The sequence below is a fragment of the Achroia grisella genome, unplaced genomic scaffold, assembly GCF_030625045.1.
Source record: "Achroia grisella isolate CSIRO2021 unplaced genomic scaffold, CSIRO_AGI_Agris_v1 utg402, whole genome shotgun sequence".
In the NCBI taxonomy this organism is placed as follows: Eukaryota; Metazoa; Arthropoda; class Insecta; order Lepidoptera; family Pyralidae; genus Achroia; species Achroia grisella.
Genome location: NW_026712841.1, coordinates 5,989,981 through 6,010,135, shown reverse-complemented (window position 1 = coordinate 6,010,135; position 20,155 = coordinate 5,989,981). Strand labels below are relative to the sequence as shown.

Genomic DNA, 20,155 nt, shown 5'->3' with positions numbered 1-20,155 from the left:
CACATCCCCAAATAGTGTGATGTGCATTGAAATCTCCGGCAATAATGAATGGTTTAGGTATATTATTTATAAAATTTATGAACTTAGATTTAGAGAATGGCGTGGTACAATTTGTTGGGCAATAAACAGTAGCAAAAGATATTTTCTTATTATTAACAATAATCTGTACAACCAGATTTTGTAATCCATCATCAGACATTACATCAATTTTATTATATGTTATACTATTATGCAGTATAATAGCAACACCATTATGATGGTTACCTGAGTCATTTCTTACTATATTATATCCTTTGATTTTATATTTATGGTGTGGTCTTAACCATGTTTCACAAATTAATGCAATATGAATATTTTTACTATATAAAAATTGTGAAAATAAATGTCGATTGCTCAACAGACTTTGAGCATTCCACTGTACTATGTTTAATTTGCTTATTGTGAATTTTGAATACTATTTATTTTAGTACTGAAATTTTCAGTAAGCAGTTCTAGTACATTTTTAGAGCAAATTGATGTATTTTGGGTCTTATTTAATGTTATTAATTTAACAATGGTCTCTACAAGGAGGCCTAGTGATTTGTCATCATTTTTTAAAATTGAAATAATGTCATTATTCTGTTTATTTAGTCTGTGTCCAAGAGTGGGAAAAGATTTGAAAGTGTCTGCATATGAAGGTCTTTGTGCTTTATTTCTATTCTCAATTATTTTTTTTTGTTTTACAGGGCACTGTGATGAGACACTTATATGGTTCCCATCGCAATGGAAACACTTGGCATTATCAATTGGTGTAGTACATGTTTTAAAATTATGGTTTCCTTTACAAATGGAACATATCTCAGCATTCTTGCAAAACTTTGCAAAATGACCATACCTTAAACACCGGAAACATTGTTTAACAGGAGGAATGTAAGGTGAAATATCATGTCTCCAACCTTCCAGGTCCACATAGTCGGGCAGAACTGATGCAGCAAAAGTAATGGCTACTGTCTGTGTTGGCTGTAGATAAAAAGTAACATCATTTTTAACTTTTCTTAAAAAACGTCGAATACAAATAATTTTCTTATAGCTTGATAACATTGTGTAAATCTTCATATTGGATAAATTTATAGGGACATTTCTAATGACTCCTGTGACTTCGGTTGAACCTGCTGGAATGCTAGCTTTAAACTGGTATTCTTTCAAAAATGTTAAATTGTTTAAGAATGCATTTGCAAGACCTGGCTTCTCAAAGTAAACACCGATTTTATATTTATTTAGGCTTCTAAGGTATTTTACCCCTTTATTGAATCTTTTTAAGCAGGATGATAAGGATAAAAGATCTCTGGCGCCTATGGCGGTATTAGAATCAGTAGACTCAACGAAGACAACAAATTCAGTTGCACCGGAGTCTTCTGGGTATCGTCGATTATAATCAGTAACAAAATAAGGTTTATATAATACTTTAGGATCTGAATCTGCTTCTTCGTAATCAGACGTGGTTGTTGATTTACAATCGCTATCAGGATCGTCTGGAGATGCAGTTTTTTTCCGCTTCCTTCTATTCTTCCCCATGACGAGGGTGCAATACACTATTTAAATAGTAAACTATACAGAAATAATTAATATATAATGGAAAATGAAAATATAAAATCAAAAGAGCGCGCTTCCTTTCAAGCGTTCCCGCGACTCCAGGCCACAGAGTACATAAAGAACTAAGTTTGACAGTTTGTCTGCCATAAGCACAGAACACCAATATCCTAGCGAGCCATAGGTCTTTCGATCTGTGACGTCAATCAACAAACTTGACCTAATCAATGAATGAATGCCGATTAGCCGATATATCGCTACAAAGTACATACACAGTTCATTTAGTTTGAACGCTTTATAAGTTTGAGTTGTTTATTTTTAAGTTGTTGCCTCAAATATATCTAGTTTATTAGAACTGTCATACAAAAATTTATACAGTTAACAATTTATTATTTTAATATTCATATTTGTAGAATATAATGAGTTCTAAAAGAACTAATAATAGTGTTACTGGCAGCCAACAGAAGAAACACAAAACTGTTGATCATAATGGTTACTTACACAAAACTCTATTGGAAAGCGGCTTAATATTGAAGTATCCTCCAGAAAAGTGTATGGCTTCAGATGAGCCTGTCATTATAATACGCAATATAAAGAAAAATGTACAGAAACATTTTGACTATCCTCGAAATATAACAGATTTATTTACGAGCTTAGAACAAGAATGTCAAAATTTAGATTTATTCAAACAATATTTATTCCCAAATATTGTAAGAAATATTGGAGATAACTCTGAAGAATATGTACTTCAAGACAGTGTTTTTAAAATACTGCTAAGTGTTCCTATTCTTCAAAATAAATTGGCTGATTATATATTCGATAAAGCTATAGATTTATCTGCTGAATCGAAATGTGGCCCATGGATCCAAATGATACTCAAATGTTTTTCTTCTTTGGATAACTTGTCAAACACAGATAAAATTGCTACACATCTTATTAACTTATTAGACATCACTACAGAGAAGATTGTTCGTTTAGAAATTATATCTGCTATCCCCGACATTATAGGTGACCAGGAACACAGCAATATTGCAGCTGAAATGAGTAGAATACTGAGTGAGGATCATGACTTAATACCTGCTATTTTAGAATGTCTTTCATATCTTTGTCTATCTAAGGAGGACTATGAGCAGTTGCAAAAAAAGACATTAAATATTTTGATGAGTTTGTCCAAGTGTGCACATTTTCCTAATTTTGTTAAGTTTTTACTTCAACCTGCCCGCATTAATGATGCTGCATACTTAGATGCAGTTCAAGGGTTAAGGAACACTCTTGGCTGGTCAACTTCAATATCCAAACAGCAGGAGATTGCTACAAGTCAAGTACTTACAGCAGTTGCTATTCGAAACTCTATGGTATCATCAAAAGTAATTGCTAATGCATGGTTAAAAGTGGCATCCACAGTTAAGAGTAGTACAGATCATAAACCAATTGATATTATTATACTCTTAATTTTATATTCAACATCAGAAGAAAAACAGAAACTAGTAGATAATGTTATAAAAAAACAAATCAAATGTAATGTTCTCAAGGAAGTGCTTGTAGATGAATGTTTTGAGAAATTTAAACCAATACTGAAGGATTATTTAAAACATCTTATATGTCTTACAAATTCTTTAATGAAAGTAAAAGCAGATACAACTATTGCATCGTTTGCTTCACATTTATATACACTGATGTTATCCAGGCTTGATGATAGCTGCCAAACAGTTGTATCTGAAATACTTCAATTAGGTTTAGATAGTAAACATTGTGTTCTAAATATACTATTTATACTAAATAATGTTGCATCCCAAGATCTATCTATACTAAAGCCACAAAGTGTCCAGATGTTAACATTACTGGACAGAATGGATGATATGAATTTGGATGAAATTAGGGCTGTAATGAATTTACTGTGTTGCCTTGCCTATAGTTATGAAAACTCAGTTGTGAGAGATGACATTCACATGATAATACGGAAAGAACTGAGTAGTTCTAGCCCTAAAATAAAAGTTCAAGGTATACTGGCTAGCATTCATGCAGTAAAATATCTTATGGGTAGCTGCAATGATGATCATACACCAGATTTACCAGATGATAACAGTTTTGGATCTGTTTCACATTTGTCCGAGGGTGACCTACGTGAAGCTGCCTTAATTATTGAACTTGTTAGCAGAAGCACACGTCAATTTCCAGATATGATTGCCTTTTTTTATGATGAATTATCAAAGATTGTTGAAGAGGCCACTCATATAAATAAGCAATTTTTGTTATGGCTGACAGAAGCAGTAACAAATGACTTGCAACAAAATTTCATTGTTGAAAATATAGAACCAGAAAGAATTGGTGAGTTAAAATTATCGTTCCAATATTGTCTTAATGCTGAAAGTGAAATGGACGAAGTCATAGCAATAAATATAGCAGGACTAGCTTTACAACCCAAAAGTGAAATAAATGTGAGTATCTTGCCTCCTCTATTTCAGCTTGTACAAAAATTACACTGCAAGCAGTATGATGGAAATTTATCAAATATAGATGCATTATTAGGATGTCCAGTTATAATGCCAAAAATTGCTTTAGATTTAATTGAAGATCTGGATAGTACAACTGTCAGTAACATTTTAGATTGTTTAATTCACTGTGTTAATTGGTTTCGAGAATTATTAAATGCTTTTGCTATTCAGGATGATGATGCGCTCAAAATGAAAATTTTGCATAGGGTTGTACAAATTGAGGAATTAGAAATATTATGTGAGCAAATTATTTTGAAATCAAATATAATATATAAACCTCCAGCTTGCAATTTTAATATAAATAAATATACAGGCGCGACAGATGAAAAAAAACCACTACAAACTAGAACATCAAAACAAAAAGCACAAAAAGTAAATACACAAGATAATACTGTAGTACCAGAAACTATTAAGACTCAAACAACACAAGATAATCCAAACACAGTAAAAAATAAACTTGTTGCTATACACAATATCCCCCTTCGTCATTTAGGTCTTAGTGTGCTTCACCTATTTAATAATGATTTGTCAACAACTGATCAAGGAGATGAAATCAATATGTCTATTAAAATCTTAAAGTTCCTTTTAAAATGTGTTAACATAAATATAGAAAATATACTGATAACTAAAATAAAAAGACAAACATTTCTCTCAAAACATGAGCAATCTTTTGTCTATGATAAAAAAAAAGCAGAAGAATGTGCAAAATCAATAAATAAAATATTACCAAAAACGGTAGATTATCTTAAGACTATAACATTTTTTCTTGATGACTTTATGGCTTCTCATGACAGTCAAAATGAGAATACTTTTATTTTCACACCCGAAGTATTTGACTACATTACCTGTTTAGAATATATATTTAATATGCTTGCAACATATTTTAAATGGATTGGATTCAGAAATAATCAGAATTCTTTACTTAAAAGTTCCCTCAGAACTATAGCATTTACTGATAATACAAATCTAGTATCATTAAAGGACTTAGTATCAGCAGTGGCTAAGCATCTCCTAAAATATGAAAAATACTGTTTTCAATTAACCACTGCTGTAGCTCTAATAGAATTGCTGAAATCTGTTCAAGAATATTCTGAGAACACACTAACATTAAAGGTACTTAGAGATATGGCTCACAATTTTTTATCACAGAAATGGAATACTCCCGATGGAGTACCCGAAAAGGGCCTACTTTTCAATCAAAGTGTGGACAAATTTGCTGCCCTCTATTTCATTAACAATGAAATTTTAGAATTGAAAACTTTAACTATTCAGTTGTTAAATGATATTAAAGTACTGAAAGGTCGAAATGATACACTGAGTACATTGAAAACTATAAATAAGGGGAATTTTTCTATTTTATACAGAAATTTAGGGACAGCAGTCCATGAAGCTACTAAATCTCGTTTAAGTAAAGGATTGACTAATACAGAACACTTAGACTTATGGAAAGATGTGGCTGTTATTTTAAAGCACATGTCAGACATTGCAAAAACTCTTGAAAACAGAAATAACTTATCAAGTTTTTTCAATAAATCTCTTCCAGTCCTAAAGTTATTTTTATCTCAAGGAGTTCCTATTCTAGAATTGCAGCTAAAACATAATACTGAAGAAGTGCTGGAAATTTTGAAAATCCTCCAGCAATCTACAAGATTTTTGCAATCATTATGCTGTCACTCGAGATTAAAGAAAGATATTGTTTTAATAAGTAAGGTACCATATATGAGACAGTTGCTAGAGACACTCATCTATAAAGTGAAAGCAGCGCTTGCTGCTAACAAATGTTCTGAAGCTTTTTGGATGGGCAATCTAAAAAACAAGAACATTCATGGTGAAATAATAGCCAGCCAAGAAAGTATTGAAAGTGAACAATCTGTTGAAAATGATGATGAAGAATTGCCTGATGATGTTGAAAGTGAAAATAGTGATGATGATATACTTAATCCTGATTCTAAAAGTATCAGTGACATTGTATAAATAAATATTTTGCCTACATGCCCATATTGGTAAAGATTATTTTATTTACAACCTTAAAAAACAAAAAATTAATTAGTCTTTCAATTAATAAAAAGAAAAAAGTTAAACAAAGGCGAAGGCGTTTTATGCAATCGCGTAAGAGCTTCGCTTTATCACTATTTGTAGAGACACCACAACCATGGTGTACACTTATGTCCAAATCTATGTACATCTTGAACATCGTATGAGCAGTTATAGCAAGAACTATTTTGCCTTGAGTAATTGTGTCAATATTATTTTAGTGAGAAAAGATCCCACCCAACCCTAACCTAGTTCCGCTGGATCATAGTTTATTTTCGCAGCGAATTCTATTATTGGCGCTAGCAAACCATACTGCGAGACAGAATCATCACCCAAAGATGTAATCAAGTCTTCTTCAGGCTGAGTACGACGCGTTGCTATACCCGTACTCACCATGAAAAAGACTGACGAAGTTGCCATCTATTGATTTTTTAGAGAATATATAATTTCAGAATCCCTAAATCTTTAATTAGCGTTAGAATTATAATTACAATAATAATATCTCCATTTTTTTACTCGCCTTGGGAAAGGCAGAATGTAGTATTGAAATATTGACAGGTTTGTAAGTTTAGTAAATTAACGCCAACATTTTACAGAATATAGTTTCAGTTTCTGAAGCCTTCGGTTAGTGTGTTTAAACTAAATAATACTAAAATTAAAGTTATTATTGCAAAAATATCTCATCTTTTTACTCGACTTGGGAAAGCCAGATAATGTAAGTTTAATATGTATCGATATACTCGTATGTAACTCTTATTATGTTTGGCAATACTGCACCAAAATTAACAAATAACGCGTGGTTCTCACTCTTTGCCTTAGGTCAAAATAACTTAAGTAGGTTGTGTACTGAGCTAAATGAGTTATAAATTTTTAACTATCCCACGAAGATCTTTAATTTTCCATGTGATTAAAAGTCAATTATAAAATATGTTGACCAGGAATGCAAACTACCTCCGTGCAAAATTTCAGTTAACTCGGTCCAACAAAAATTAAAAAAAAATGTAATGTATTCTTTTTCACTTCTAACATATTTCTTATCAGTTTTTGGCGTTTTATTTCTATGTACAGAAATTCGACCTCTACTGTTTTATTATATGTATTATTTGTATGATGTAGATATTATTTATCTGATGGGACATCTTTGAGGTCATATATGTTGAGAAATTTTAAATCAGAAACTAATATTAGATGTCAATATTTATTTATAAAAAGATTAGTACAATCTCTGAGGTGGTCCCATAGTGGACTTCATGTGTAGTGAGCGCACATTCTGCCAGTGTTTCTTCAGTAGTGACACAAGGAAGTTGATGGAAAGATGCACATTCTGTGCAAGCTCATCTGGAGTCATATCAACATGGCCCACGGCAACAGAGAGACATAACACCTGTAAATTAATATGTAATATTAGTGCTAGAATAGAGTACACTGCATTAATGGTATGATGATGGTAATTTCACAAGGTATATTCAAGTAACAGAGAGCACTCTACCTCCCATTGCATCTGTTGCTTATATACATAAAGAACACCATGTATATTATGGGACATGCATGGTCATTCATTATCATTCCATACTAGTGTCATACCTCCATACCCAGTAATTTCACTGCCATATCTCAACATTCATACTAGCACATAGCTTGGCAGCAGAAATGTATTTACTTTAAGAGGTATTCAAGCAGACAATAAAGTATAGTCTAAGTTGGTAACATCAGAGTTTCAAAATTCTGATTTCTAAAATTACCTTCTTCATCTGAAACTTAATAGTTGCTTTAACTTCATCAATCTTCTGAGTCATAGATTCCTGATGTGAGAGCAACCCAGGAAACTTGCCAGCTTTGTTTAGACCCGGTCCCAAGAGACGAGGGATCTGTTTGATCAATGACTCTGATGCAAGGAATGCATCATACCTGTAACATTAAAATATGGTTTGTAAATTTAAAACAATTTATATTATATTTATTTATTGTCGCATCCACAGTTTTAAAATAAAGTAGGCTTTAATAGGAGAAATTACAGTAATTAGTATTGTGTTTCGATTAGGACTTGCTATTCAGATCTCTCTTTATGTATATTAATATTATTTTTCATCATTCATACCATGAATAATACAAGTTATGTCTTATTTTTTCAATATATTTTTATATATAATTTGAGTGTTGATTGTGTGAAAAAACTTGCTAACAAAACTAATTTCATTGATTATAATAGTTTTACAATATATGGTCATTTTTTTAAGTACAAACCATACCATTTATATGCATAACTATCAAGCTGTAGTTACATCAATTCAATTGTAAACATAATAATGTAATATTTCATATCATCATACATATGTATTTCATATTCACCTATAAAAAAATAAGTAGCTTTATAACTAAATAAATCTATAGATAACTCACTTCTTTGCCAGCTTCTTAACCAGTTTCTTGTTCTTGTTCAACTTCTTGAGTGCCTCAGCGTCCATGCATGACACCTCAAGTTGTTTAGCCTCGTCACAGTGCTGCTGATCACCCAGCACACATACCTGCATCTTAGGCCTTGGGATGTACTTTAGCCTGCAAAATTAAAAAGTTGTTAATAAAAAAAATTTTGTACTGTAATTAAAAATTAATATCAGCCTAGGTCTAATAGTGTGTATATTAGATGTTTGCTGACTATATATAATGTATAAACAAAATAGGAATGTTAATGTAATGTAACAATTTCATAAGTGTTGCGCTTATATAAAAATCGTTCATCTAATTGTTATCTGATCTAGTGATAATACTGGGTGATTGAAGATGAAGTATTAATATTAAATATACTAATATACTGTGTAACCGGAATAAACACAAGTAGAGGTCCTAAAAATCTTACCCCACATGGAACTTCATGGAAGTGATAGAATTCGGTAAGCACATGCTTACCTACCCATTATTTAAAGACTTCGGGTCAAGTCCCGTCAGATAAAACTGACTCCCTGTACAGAGCCACTTTTGTGGAAAGCAGTTTGTAAAATTCAAGATTCCCACAAAAATGTTCCTTCCAGGTAAACATACTTGACGGTGCCGGAGAAACGTTTGTCCTTCTGTGGGTCATAGTTCTTCAGACCAATTTGCAATTCAACGGTCTCCAGAAAATTCCTTTTCTTATCCTTTGACGACTGGAGAACTGCATTTACACACTCGTAGAGTGTATCACGAGATACTTTAGACCTATAAAACAAGTGTGGTTAGGTTAAGTCTTCGAATAAACTTTTTTATTGCTTTAGAACACAATATATAAGTTAAATAATGAAATAGAATCTATTATTACACAATAGTACTAAAAATTATGATAATATTCGAGGATTGTTATGATTTTAAAAGATTACTTACGACATCTTTTTTATAAGATGTAGTACATTCAACGTAGGAATTAGGAAAGAAAATATTCATGAAATACACAATTTTTTTTGGATCCGTTTTCCTGTCACTGGGAAAGGCAAAAGAACTCAACCCATACAGCCATACGAAATTCAACAAATTAAATATACTTGTCATTGTCAATTAAACCGTTTTACAAACGCTGTATACATTTATAAAGCAGTGTATACAAAAGATCGGAAATTAAGAAAGCAAATTCTCTCATGAGACTTTGGACTGAAGAATTTTGTATCTTACATATTATTGTTTCAATAATGATGTCATGACTTCTTTGGCTAGGGTTGCCAACTCTCGAAAGGACCAACCCGGAAACAAAATAAATCTATATTTATTTTGTTTCTGAGCAGCATTTATGATTTAGTGAAGTTAGACTAAATCATAAAAGTTTTTACATGGAAAATAGAAGTTTGTTAGTACTTGCTTTTACTAAAGAAAAACTTATTCGGTTTCTTTCCTTGTTCCATCATAATGAATACGCAATAGTGTAGTGGCGCGCAGTGTTGTGGCCGCAGAGCGAGCGAACGACATTTTATTTTTAGAAACACCGGAGAAATTATTGCTCTCTGGGAGGTCGGGAGGTTAATCATTATCAAGGTTGGGAACTCCGTTGGTCCCTACCTTTCACGTATAAATTAGTGAACGCAGTGGAGTCTACTGTTTATAATCAAACGACATATAAATAAATAAATAATTGTAACGATGCCATCTATTTACATTTAATTAATGATAATGGAATGGAATATTTGCCTGCGCTTATGGTTCCCGCTAGAGAAGTACCAGTGAAGGAATAAGACAAGCATGAGGTTAAGTTACTTAGATCATTATGGCGAAACCAGGAATTTATCACGATAGTTTCCAGGGGAAACTATGTGGAAGTCCATCTGATATAATATCTCATTATGTATTCTTTTTCAATATATTTTCGGTGGAGTACCGAAAAAAACTGTGAATTTTTGTAATCTACTAAATTTCGGAATAATTGAGTGAATAACGTGTACATATCAAGTAATGAAACAACAACAAATAATATCTATATTTTATACTTTTGATTTTTTCTCATAAACATACAAATATTCTATAAAAATTAGAATAATGTAGCATATTTATTATTCTTTCTAACTTTGTCTAGGATTAAAGTATTTGGTGATGCTGGTTGTGGATATCTTGGATGAGTATGATGCCAAGAAGTCAATTCTGGGTCATATTGCCACCATCCGAACTAAAATAAAAAAAATGTCTAAGATAATTCAAATTTCATTGACTATGAACACAATGTTCATATACAGAAAAGAATTCTTTTTATGGGTCTGTAGTACTATTTGGAATAGACACTTCCAACGTTTGTCTTTGGATAATAGCACAAATTATATATCGACATACTACGCATACTGGTATGGGCATGTTATGCGGAGAAACAAGGATCATGTCTTATGGAAAGTGTATAATATGAATGTGGATGTATGTAAAGGGAGGGGTCGCCCTAAGGAAAGATGGATGGATTGTGTGAAAGAAAGAATGACATACTGCGCCGACCCCAAATAATGGGATAAAGGCAAGGCAAGGATAATGATACTATGCATAGTAGATAGTACTTTTAGATTTTGTTGGCTATTTACATCTACTATAACTTTAAACCGATAGTATCACTACTTTATAAAACAGTATTGTGACTGATAGATTGAACAGGCCGTCAAAGTCGTACGACAGACATATGGGTTCCGTATGGAATTTTTGGTTTCAACCCCAAAATAGTGAATAATGATTTTTTATTTGTTTTATAATCGTACCTCTTACATAAGTTTCAATTATACGTACAACTTAAGAAGTTGCTGTTAAACCGGTAGTTACTATCGTAATATAAAAAAATATTTACCTCCATTGCCGTTGTAGGTGGAAATCTATACATGTCAGAAGGCCCAGCTGGCTTGATTACACCTTTTCTTTTCATTTTAATAAATCTTTGAGCAGAGCCGTAAGCGAAACCATTAACCCTCCCTAAATAACAATCAATCAAACTGAAAACATCGATATTGGGTCTCTGTATCTAGAAATATAAAAAAAAAAAAATATTATTTATAAATTCAAAAAATATTAATATGGGGCCGTTCAAGTATTACGTAAGCACTATAAGGGGGCGGGGGGTCTTTTCTTTGCTTATTTTGGATGACATGGGGGTGGGGGAGTCTGTATGATGATTACGTCATCGGTCGTAATTTACTTTTTTACACGAATGGCAACCCTCACATTGTCTTTGTTAAAAAAACAATACATTAATTGAGAGATGTTTACGTAAGCATGGGGGGAGGGGTAAGAGCTTTGCTTACTTTTGCTAACAACGGGGGATGAGGGGTAAATAATTGTGATAAATCTGCTTACGTAATACTTGAACAGCCCCTATTCAAAAATTAATATTTTTTTTATAAATTCAAATTCAATTTGAATTTATAAAAAAAAAGATTATTATTGTTTAAGAGTTATTTATTGATTTTTAGGTTTTGGTTGACTGCCCTAAATTACAACAAGAGGTGGTGAGCTCAAACCTAGCCGACAATAAGTAGGAGACCCTGTTAACAAACAAAAAAAAAATATTCGAAAGACGGCGATAGGCTCGCCTTGGCTTACCATGTTGAATTCAAAATATAGGTACTTAAAAATTGTCTTAGATTTGTGGTGTACCTGTTTTGGTATTGTAGAATACATAATAATTTTTTGCATTAACGATTTTACTTCATCCTTACTAGAGGGCTCTTCATATTCTTTATTCATTATATCTTGTATATAGTTTTGAGGGCCATATGTAGTTAATCCAAAGAACTCCATATTTGTACTATATTTGACAATATAAATTCAAATTATTATATATAGTTAATAAAAATATTATTTGACACTACTGAAGTTACTATGTATTTAAAAATAAAAAAAAGATTTCGTAGAAACAGAGTTTCCTCTTAATCAGAGGTTTAAACTGAAAAATAACGACGACGATACCGTTTAAAATTTCTTGAGCTAAGTAATTTTATACACAGTGTATCGAAAGCTCCGATGAACTGTAAATATTGTTTTGAGCGTTCCATACATATAATAATATGTAGCTAATACATACTAATCAGGTAGAGATGTCATATTATGTATATAAAATATTAATAAATAATTTAATCGAATATTAATTCCTTAGACGTTTGGTTTTGTTTAACTTTGTACCTTGTTTTTATTTAATGTTAATAGGATATCGATTACTCTAAGATCTGTGTAATCGAGCAGATCTGTGCAAAAGTAATTAATCTGTGCTCTGACTTTTAATTGCTTGAAGTCTGTCTGCTGGTCTGTGAAATAACTCAAAGTCTGCTGACTGTTACTGAATAGTCTGTATTCTCTTCTTTAATACTTCATTAAGGTATTTTGGTAAATAAAAGTAAATATAATTATGATTTAAATATTGCGTGGTTTTTTTCCTATTGATTGCTAAATTATTTGACTGCTTCTGTTTATCAAATTCTCATGAACACTACTGCCATTTTTCAGGGTCTTTTGAATAACTACTACTCATAGTCTAAAAAGTGCATGGCCCCGGTATTCTTCAAAATCATAAAAGTCTTGTCGGCTAGACATTGAGTCATCACTTGCTATTTCACCTGTTCATTGTCTAAACAATTTTTGCGTGATATTTTAATATTTCTTGAAGATTTTCTCTTATTTACATTGTCAGTATGGAGGTAAGTTATTAACAATATTATGACCTATATAACACCAACTATTATTTTGTATCGTCCAATATATTTATTAGTGTAATTTCATCCATATGGCAGATAGGGTTATCGCACATGCCCCGACTCAAATTTTAAATAATTCAGTTTATATTTTCAAAATTATTTGACTTATGGTGGATGGTCCAATACATTAATTGGCAGCAATCAAAAACTGAGCACTTAATTCCATCTATTATCACTGAATATATTATAGTAAACAATGGCTAAGGACTTGAAGAAACTTAATAGGTTGAAATAATGAAAAACAATTATATTGAAAAAAGCCCTCAAAGAGACTCATCTAATGCATTCCCATTTTAATAGATGTCGTGCTTTGTTTGTGATGACCAGAGTTAATATCCGAGTCACACATGTCATTCTCACTTCCAAATAAGTCAAGAGTTGTTGTTACTAATTTCAATTAAGAGATATGTTACAATTGTTCAGTTTTGTTATTATTGCTGTTCCAGTTTTAATTCTACTCAGATTAGATTTGGGAATATGTGATCAAGCTCATAGTCACTGTCAGTTAACTGCCATATAGATATGCTATCAATAATGATGATGTCATTATCATCAAAGTGATGCCAACAGTAGGCGGCCTGCATTTGCATATTAATCTTTCATTTGTTTTAAATAGATTAACACACAGCTACTGTATTATATGAATGCATGAACATGACAAACATTTAAAGGTTATATGATGATAATTAATTTGCAATCATACTATAACTATCAATTAACCTATATACAGTTAACCTGTGGCCACTAAGAAAATTAATATAACATACAAATCACACACTTATTGTAATACTGGCTTAACTCAAAAATTACAAATTTTAGAAAGTTTACTTTATAAAAGTCTTTATTGAAGTCTAATTTCAAAAAATTAAAATTTTTAATTACAGCAGTATTGCACTAGATATGCAAAATATATATTCTTTGTAAGAAAATTAATTTGTTATGATATATTTGCTGATTCTTTAGATCATTGTAAACTGTTGTAAACAAAATATAAACTATCAGTCTAGTAAATCTTGTATAAGTACTATATGCATGGTGTAAGAACCATGTAGCTCATGCTAATGTGTCTTACATTATCAGTATTAAAAATTATTATGAAAAACTCTTCAATTAAAGATTACCTAAGCCTAAATTTACACTATTTGTAAAGCAAAATATTGACAACATTGTCCAATTACGATATTCTTACAAATAACATTATGTGTACAAATCATCAGAATGATTTAACAAATTTTTAAACTAAACAAAATAAGAATATAATGTTAGTACTACTGAGCCACAAAACATATCTCCATGTCAGCTAGTAATATTAATAATTTAATGTAACTTAATATTTTCAGCTGGGAACATCCCTAGAGAAGCGCAAAGTGCCAAACATGCTAAAAAGAATTCTACAATATGATGTCCAACTTACAAAGAAATTTGTTGATTTAGCTCTTAGGACTACTACACTAAAATCCCTTCGGAATCATGCAAAATTATTTGAGGTAATAATAAACAAAAATATAATTATGGTCGATGATATGGTATCTTAATCAGTATTAGCTTTATTATCGTTTAATCTACATGTACCTAAGTACTCTTAATCAAAGGGGTATTGTTAATACCAATTGTTGCACACCACAACATCTAATGTTGATGTACACAGCAATATATCATGGATGAAAAAATGTTGAAAAACAAAGGAGAATAGTAAATGTAAATAATCAATTACTTATCTATGAGAAGTATATAACTACATTGTAATAAATATATTTCTATATTGAAAGTCAATTGTCTGTTAAGACATTAAGTAGTAAAATTGATAATGAATATACCCATTCAAATAGCTGTAAATTTTTATTACAGGTATCATGCCATGGAATAGTGTGGCTGGCATGTTGGCTCAGTTTCATATGGCTGTTTAATAACAAAGAGTTGTATCAATTGCAAGTAAATATGTTTATTGGTAAGGAACAGTTACAAATATGTCATTTTGAAAATAAAAATTATACAGATTCATAAATATATTGATGTTTTAAAAATATTTTATTCATAGTGTCACAACCTAAGTTTACGTATAAAATCAGAAATCTTGATAAAGAATTTTTAAAACTAAACATCTCTTCAAAAATAATAAAATTTGATTTAAAATTCTAAATTCAAAATATGATGCCGTTAATATATAATTTTATTTGCCCTTTCTAATAATATGTTTACCAACATTCCTTAATGTATTTTGAGTTTTCAATAATACATTTTAATCACTTTAATTTTATTTCCACAATATTACTTTGTTGCTAACACTAACAATCTTAATTTTCAGCACTCATCCTCGACATAGTAGTAATAGCAGTAATCAAGGCATTTGTAAGAAGACGAAGGCCTGTGCCCATGAACAAGCTGATGGAGCTTGGCCCTGATAAGTTTTCTTTCCCATCAGGTCACACCAGCAGAGCTGTACTAGTCGCGTTCATATTGATTTGTTTGAATCCAATCTCAATAATATTCTATCCTCCCCTACTGGCCTGGGTTACGGCAGTGTCCATATCAAGAGTATTACAGGAACGTCACTATTTACTGGATGTGGTTTGTGGAGCTGGTGTGGGTCTACTGGAAGGTCTTTTCATGGCACTTATATGGTTTTCACAAAGTGCATCAGCGAGTATATTATCGTCATTGTCTGATGAAAAATTGGATGGTGGGGAGTACCATGTCTAATTTACTTGCAATCTTTTAAACGGCATTATAAATGCTATACCAGGGTTGCCATGTGGAAAATAACAAACATTTTACAAGAAATTTAATAGATTCTAGTATCTAGCCTTAGGAGCTTAATACTATAGATTAGTTTATAATACTTCATATAAAAACATTTGATAAGGCTTCAACCTAATCATTACCGTAAGTTAACATTACTTTTTTATCTATGTACTCTCGTATCTCATAGCTTTTTATGAAAGTGAACACAGAGTGCATCAGAACTACCAATACCTGGTTGTATCCTATAAATAATTTATTCATTACAAAAAATATTAAAGTTCTTTTAAAATCAACTCATATATTGTAAAACGCCCTAGTCGATCGCCATCATTTTAAGAGTACAAAATCTGGACTAATGGCAACCCTAAGTTATAAGTTTAGTAACTTATGATCGTTAATGAATTGAATGAAAAGAGTATTAAAATACATAAAATATTGAATGATGTTAATTTAAATTTTAATTAAGACTACAAAGTCTTGACTACCTGTCAAGTATCATTATTAATGTTTACATCACCTTACATGGCTGTTTCATACAGACTATTTAATAATCTGAGAATGTTTAAAGTATTAGCCACAAGTAGCATTTTATTATAAATAATTTATTACGTTAACAGTGGGAAAAGACTATGTGAAAACGAATTTAATATTAAATTTCTTTGAAATCATTAAGAATTAATTGTAATCGGCTGTCGAAACCTAAAACGTTAAAAAAAACTGAGGATATACATTTGAGGTACACTTTCATCTATTGAGACTGTCAGTGTTGTATAAATTATGTTATGTATACTCATTTTTAATGGTTTGTGTTCCTAAAACATACAACTTTGATTATGTATATAATTGACCTCATATCTTTAAAGACAACTCTTCTACAAAACTCCCACATATAACTATTTAGATTAATATATCAGAAAAATATAAAAAGTTTGAAGGGTTCGATAGTAAAACAAAAATACGTATACTGTTCTTATGTCTATATATTTATTTAAATTGTGTAGTACTTACTCTATTATTTATTTCTAATTAATATAGATATACTGTATGACATATAAACTGTGTATGGAACTTAGAGTGAGATAAATAGCTGTTTAAAAATAGGATTTATAATTATCTAACCAAAGGTAGAACAGTGTTTTATAAAGTTGGCGGTAAAGAATTGGTTGAAAACCATGGTGGCAGTGGACATGGCGTAGTAGACGCTTGTGAATAAATAAGTAAAGTCGAAATTCATTTATTACTACGTGGACGAGAACTGCGTGCTAACAATTTTAACCATAATATTTTATATTAATGGCGATCCCAATTTTAGCATTGTTTAAGAAAAATTAATAAAGAAGTAATTATTGTTCTTCGTTTATTATTCGTATTTATTACTTATTAAGTACATTAATAATCTCAATTTGAAAATCACGCCAAGGTTATCGATTGTAATATTTTATATAAGTAAATATTTTTAAAGCATTGATTTTTTATTTTTTGCTCCTATTGTGATTATTTTTATTTTTCCTATCAACACTTGGTACCCCTCCTTTTGGTTTACATGACGGAATTGACTTCAGTACAAGAAACATAATACTGTTCAGTGTTTCATTTTTATGGCTTGGTGTGCTGCTAATTAATAATAGCGGCACTATTATGACCACTTACCAGTTTTTCGATTACGAATTGACAATAATACTATCGATTATCGAGTGTCTAAAGATCTATTTGACAGAAGGACTCGTATCCGTGGTCATAAATAAATTAAAATACAACTGTATCAAGTGAGAACTGTCAATGTCAGACGTAGATAGAAAATGACACATTTACTAACAGTTCGCCGACTTTTCAATGTTTTATTCTATGTGAAAAGCTGCAAAATTAAAACAATAAATTAATCTTGAAGTTGATTTTAATTATACATATCTGTATACTTACAAGGTGAATAAACACATACTTTTTTTGCGTTATCGATTTATTGTTTCGGGTAGGTAGATATTGACCATTATCAAGAATATACGTGGCACAAAAAAATCAACAATACTTTCTCTTTACATTTACAGCTTAATCATGCGGAAACTTAAAGGAACAGTGAAAGAAACTGCTAAACAAAAGCGAGAAAGGAAGCAGGAGTTTGCTAAAATGAGGCAACAGATCCATACGATTGTCTTGCCAACTTTTGCTGTAATATTCATCTTGATTTGCACCTATGTATATTTTAAAACAAGACCTAGTTCATTACAATATGCGTAACAATATCTGATGGGACCACTAATAATACTATAGTGTACATAATTATTTATTACATAGTAAAGTATTTCAGAATGATACCAATACTTTCGAAAATATATGACTAAATATTAATGGTTGTGAAATGGAATGAATGGAATGGTATTGTAAAAAAATATTGACAATTTGAAACTATTTCATTAAATGTATATTTTGAGTAACATTCCATAATTTTAAACATATCAGATGAATTGTAAATAATAGATTATGAAATATATTTATTCAGAAATATAAACTGAATTTCATTATTCTAATGTTTGAACTGTTATATATTTATCATAATTGGAATTGAGATTAAAAGATAGGCAATATCTATCAATTCTACAGATACTATTCATAAGTATGTGTACTATCTGTAGAATTTAATTTTTATCATTGATGAAACAAGTTTTATATTTTTTGTACAAAATATTTATCATAATTGGTTTCAATGTTTCTATATTCATAGTAGTAAATGAATAGAAATATTGTAATATTATTTACTACATACCAAACTACCCTTTAGTTTGGTTGAACCAATAGGCTTGTAAAATGGTAGTTTCTTTCACTAGCTATAATGTGGATATTCCGATTTATAGTTCCTATGCTAATACTATCTAGATCTAAATGCCAGTCTGTCACTGTTTCTGTTTTAAAGAATATAATATTTTATGCTGAATTATGTACTTAAAATAAGCAGTGTGTATCAGATAAGTACATATTGCTTATTTTAAATATAAAATTCCAATAAATCCAAATAAAATACATTGTTTAATATTTTCTCATATATTTAAAATTATAACTGAAGACATTCTATTATTCATATATCTTGATTTTAATTATGCATAGTTATGCAAAATATTTTTATAGTATGTTGAGATAAAATGTCTCACTTTTTTTTATGAATGAATTTAGCCTTAGTGAAATGAGATTTTATAACACATTTTTTTATAACATGATGCACAAGGTTAATGTAAGATTTTTTTTAAGATACATGTTTTCATTACAGTAATAAATTAATACTGTGTCAAATGATTTACCATACCATATACATTGTATGGTATATTTTACAGTATATTACAGTATTGTTGATTAAAACGGGAATTATTAACCACTTTCCATCAAGTCAAGTTCAAGCCCAAAAAGACTGAATTATTATTAAAAGATATTTATAAAAGATCTATTAGCTGTATTTTGTACATCTGCTTTGTCGATTCTTCAAGGCTGAGGGTCATGACCACCAGAAATGCTTCTATTTAATTTTGAACATACATATATACTTTTTTTGAATTCAACAATATTGTATAAAATTAAACTGTTTAAAAAGTAGAATATTTTCAATACTGTATAAATTTAAATATTCAGACCACAGCCATTTTTTTAAACATGGTAGTCTTTTTTATAATCATATAGAGATTATATTATAAACAAAATAAAAGAATGGACTTAATACTAAATAACTAATTGGAAGAAACTAACTATAAAGGAACATTCCATTAAAATAATGTATAGTAAGTACAAGTAAAGTTCTTTTAGTGTACATTCTGTATTAGAAAAATTGGTAAAGAGCTTTAATATTATTATAAAAACAATCATAAATATAAAAGGAAAAACTTTTGTATAAAACATGTCAAGCTTGTATTACAAAATATTACATATAAAAAAACAGAACATACTTTATAAGAGCAATACAGTCATACTACCTATATCGCACGCTTAAAACTGATTTAACTAAAAAAATACAAGTTTGGAAAGATAGACTGAAGATGTCACCTTAGAATGATTTAACCAATTAGAAACCAATGGATGAACTTTTTTTTTTCAGTTAATGCAGTTTATTATTATATATTAGGCGTACGATATATTGCGTAGTCCTCAAGCTAGTATATC

The 20,155-nt window shown here is 30.4% G+C and overlaps 5 protein-coding genes across 6 annotated transcripts; 3 read left to right on the top strand and 2 right to left on the bottom strand.

Annotated features, from left to right (window-relative positions):
- The first annotated feature begins 1,832 nt into the window (after positions 1-1,832).
- On the top strand, positions 1,833-6,057 carry LOC131844259 (Fanconi anemia group D2 protein). Its single transcript, XM_059193094.1, has one exon. The coding sequence runs from the start codon at positions 1,989-1,991 to the stop codon at positions 6,036-6,038; it is 4,050 nt and encodes a 1,349-aa protein (XP_059049077.1). The 5' UTR covers positions 1,833-1,988; the 3' UTR covers positions 6,039-6,057.
- A 1,225-nt stretch (positions 6,058-7,282) lies between these two features.
- On the bottom strand, positions 7,283-9,528 carry LOC131844212 (large ribosomal subunit protein uL1). The gene is made up of 5 exons (XM_059193034.1): positions 9,456-9,528; positions 9,138-9,293; positions 8,499-8,654; positions 7,841-8,006; positions 7,283-7,482 (listed from the first exon to the last, which is right to left on the bottom strand). Exons 1-5 carry the CDS (start codon positions 9,458-9,460, stop codon positions 7,312-7,314), a joined length of 654 nt encoding a protein of 217 aa, XP_059049017.1. The 5' UTR covers positions 9,461-9,528; the 3' UTR covers positions 7,283-7,311.
- Positions 9,529-10,549: 1,021 nt separating this feature from the next.
- Positions 10,550-12,537, bottom strand: LOC131844184 (uncharacterized). Its single transcript, XM_059192990.1, has 4 exons — positions 12,492-12,537; positions 12,180-12,330; positions 11,377-11,547; positions 10,550-10,722 (listed from the first exon to the last, which is right to left on the bottom strand). Exons 2-4 carry the CDS (start codon positions 12,321-12,323, stop codon positions 10,588-10,590), a joined length of 450 nt encoding a protein of 149 aa, XP_059048973.1. The 5' UTR covers positions 12,324-12,330; positions 12,492-12,537; the 3' UTR covers positions 10,550-10,587.
- Positions 12,538-12,837: 300 nt separating this feature from the next.
- LOC131844183 (polyisoprenoid diphosphate/phosphate phosphohydrolase PLPP6) lies at positions 12,838-16,464 on the top strand. 2 transcript variants are annotated; one of them, XM_059192988.1, is made up of 5 exons: positions 12,838-12,915; positions 13,026-13,216; positions 14,614-14,760; positions 15,122-15,221; positions 15,579-16,464. In XM_059192988.1, the coding sequence occupies exons 2-5, from the start codon at positions 13,211-13,213 to the stop codon at positions 15,971-15,973; spliced, it is 648 nt and encodes a 215-aa protein (XP_059048971.1). In that variant the 5' UTR covers positions 12,838-12,915; positions 13,026-13,210; the 3' UTR covers positions 15,974-16,464. The 2 variants fall into 2 exon arrangements, with proteins under 2 accessions (XP_059048971.1, XP_059048972.1); XM_059192989.1 differs by lacking the exon at positions 12,838-12,915 and having other exon boundaries at positions 12,937-13,216.
- Positions 16,465-17,783: 1,319 nt separating this feature from the next.
- On the top strand, positions 17,784-20,155 carry LOC131844185 (single-pass membrane and coiled-coil domain-containing protein 4). The gene is made up of 2 exons (XM_059192992.1): positions 17,784-17,938; positions 18,061-20,155. The coding sequence occupies exon 2, from the start codon at positions 18,068-18,070 to the stop codon at positions 18,248-18,250; it is 183 nt and encodes a 60-aa protein (XP_059048975.1). The 5' UTR covers positions 17,784-17,938; positions 18,061-18,067; the 3' UTR covers positions 18,251-20,155.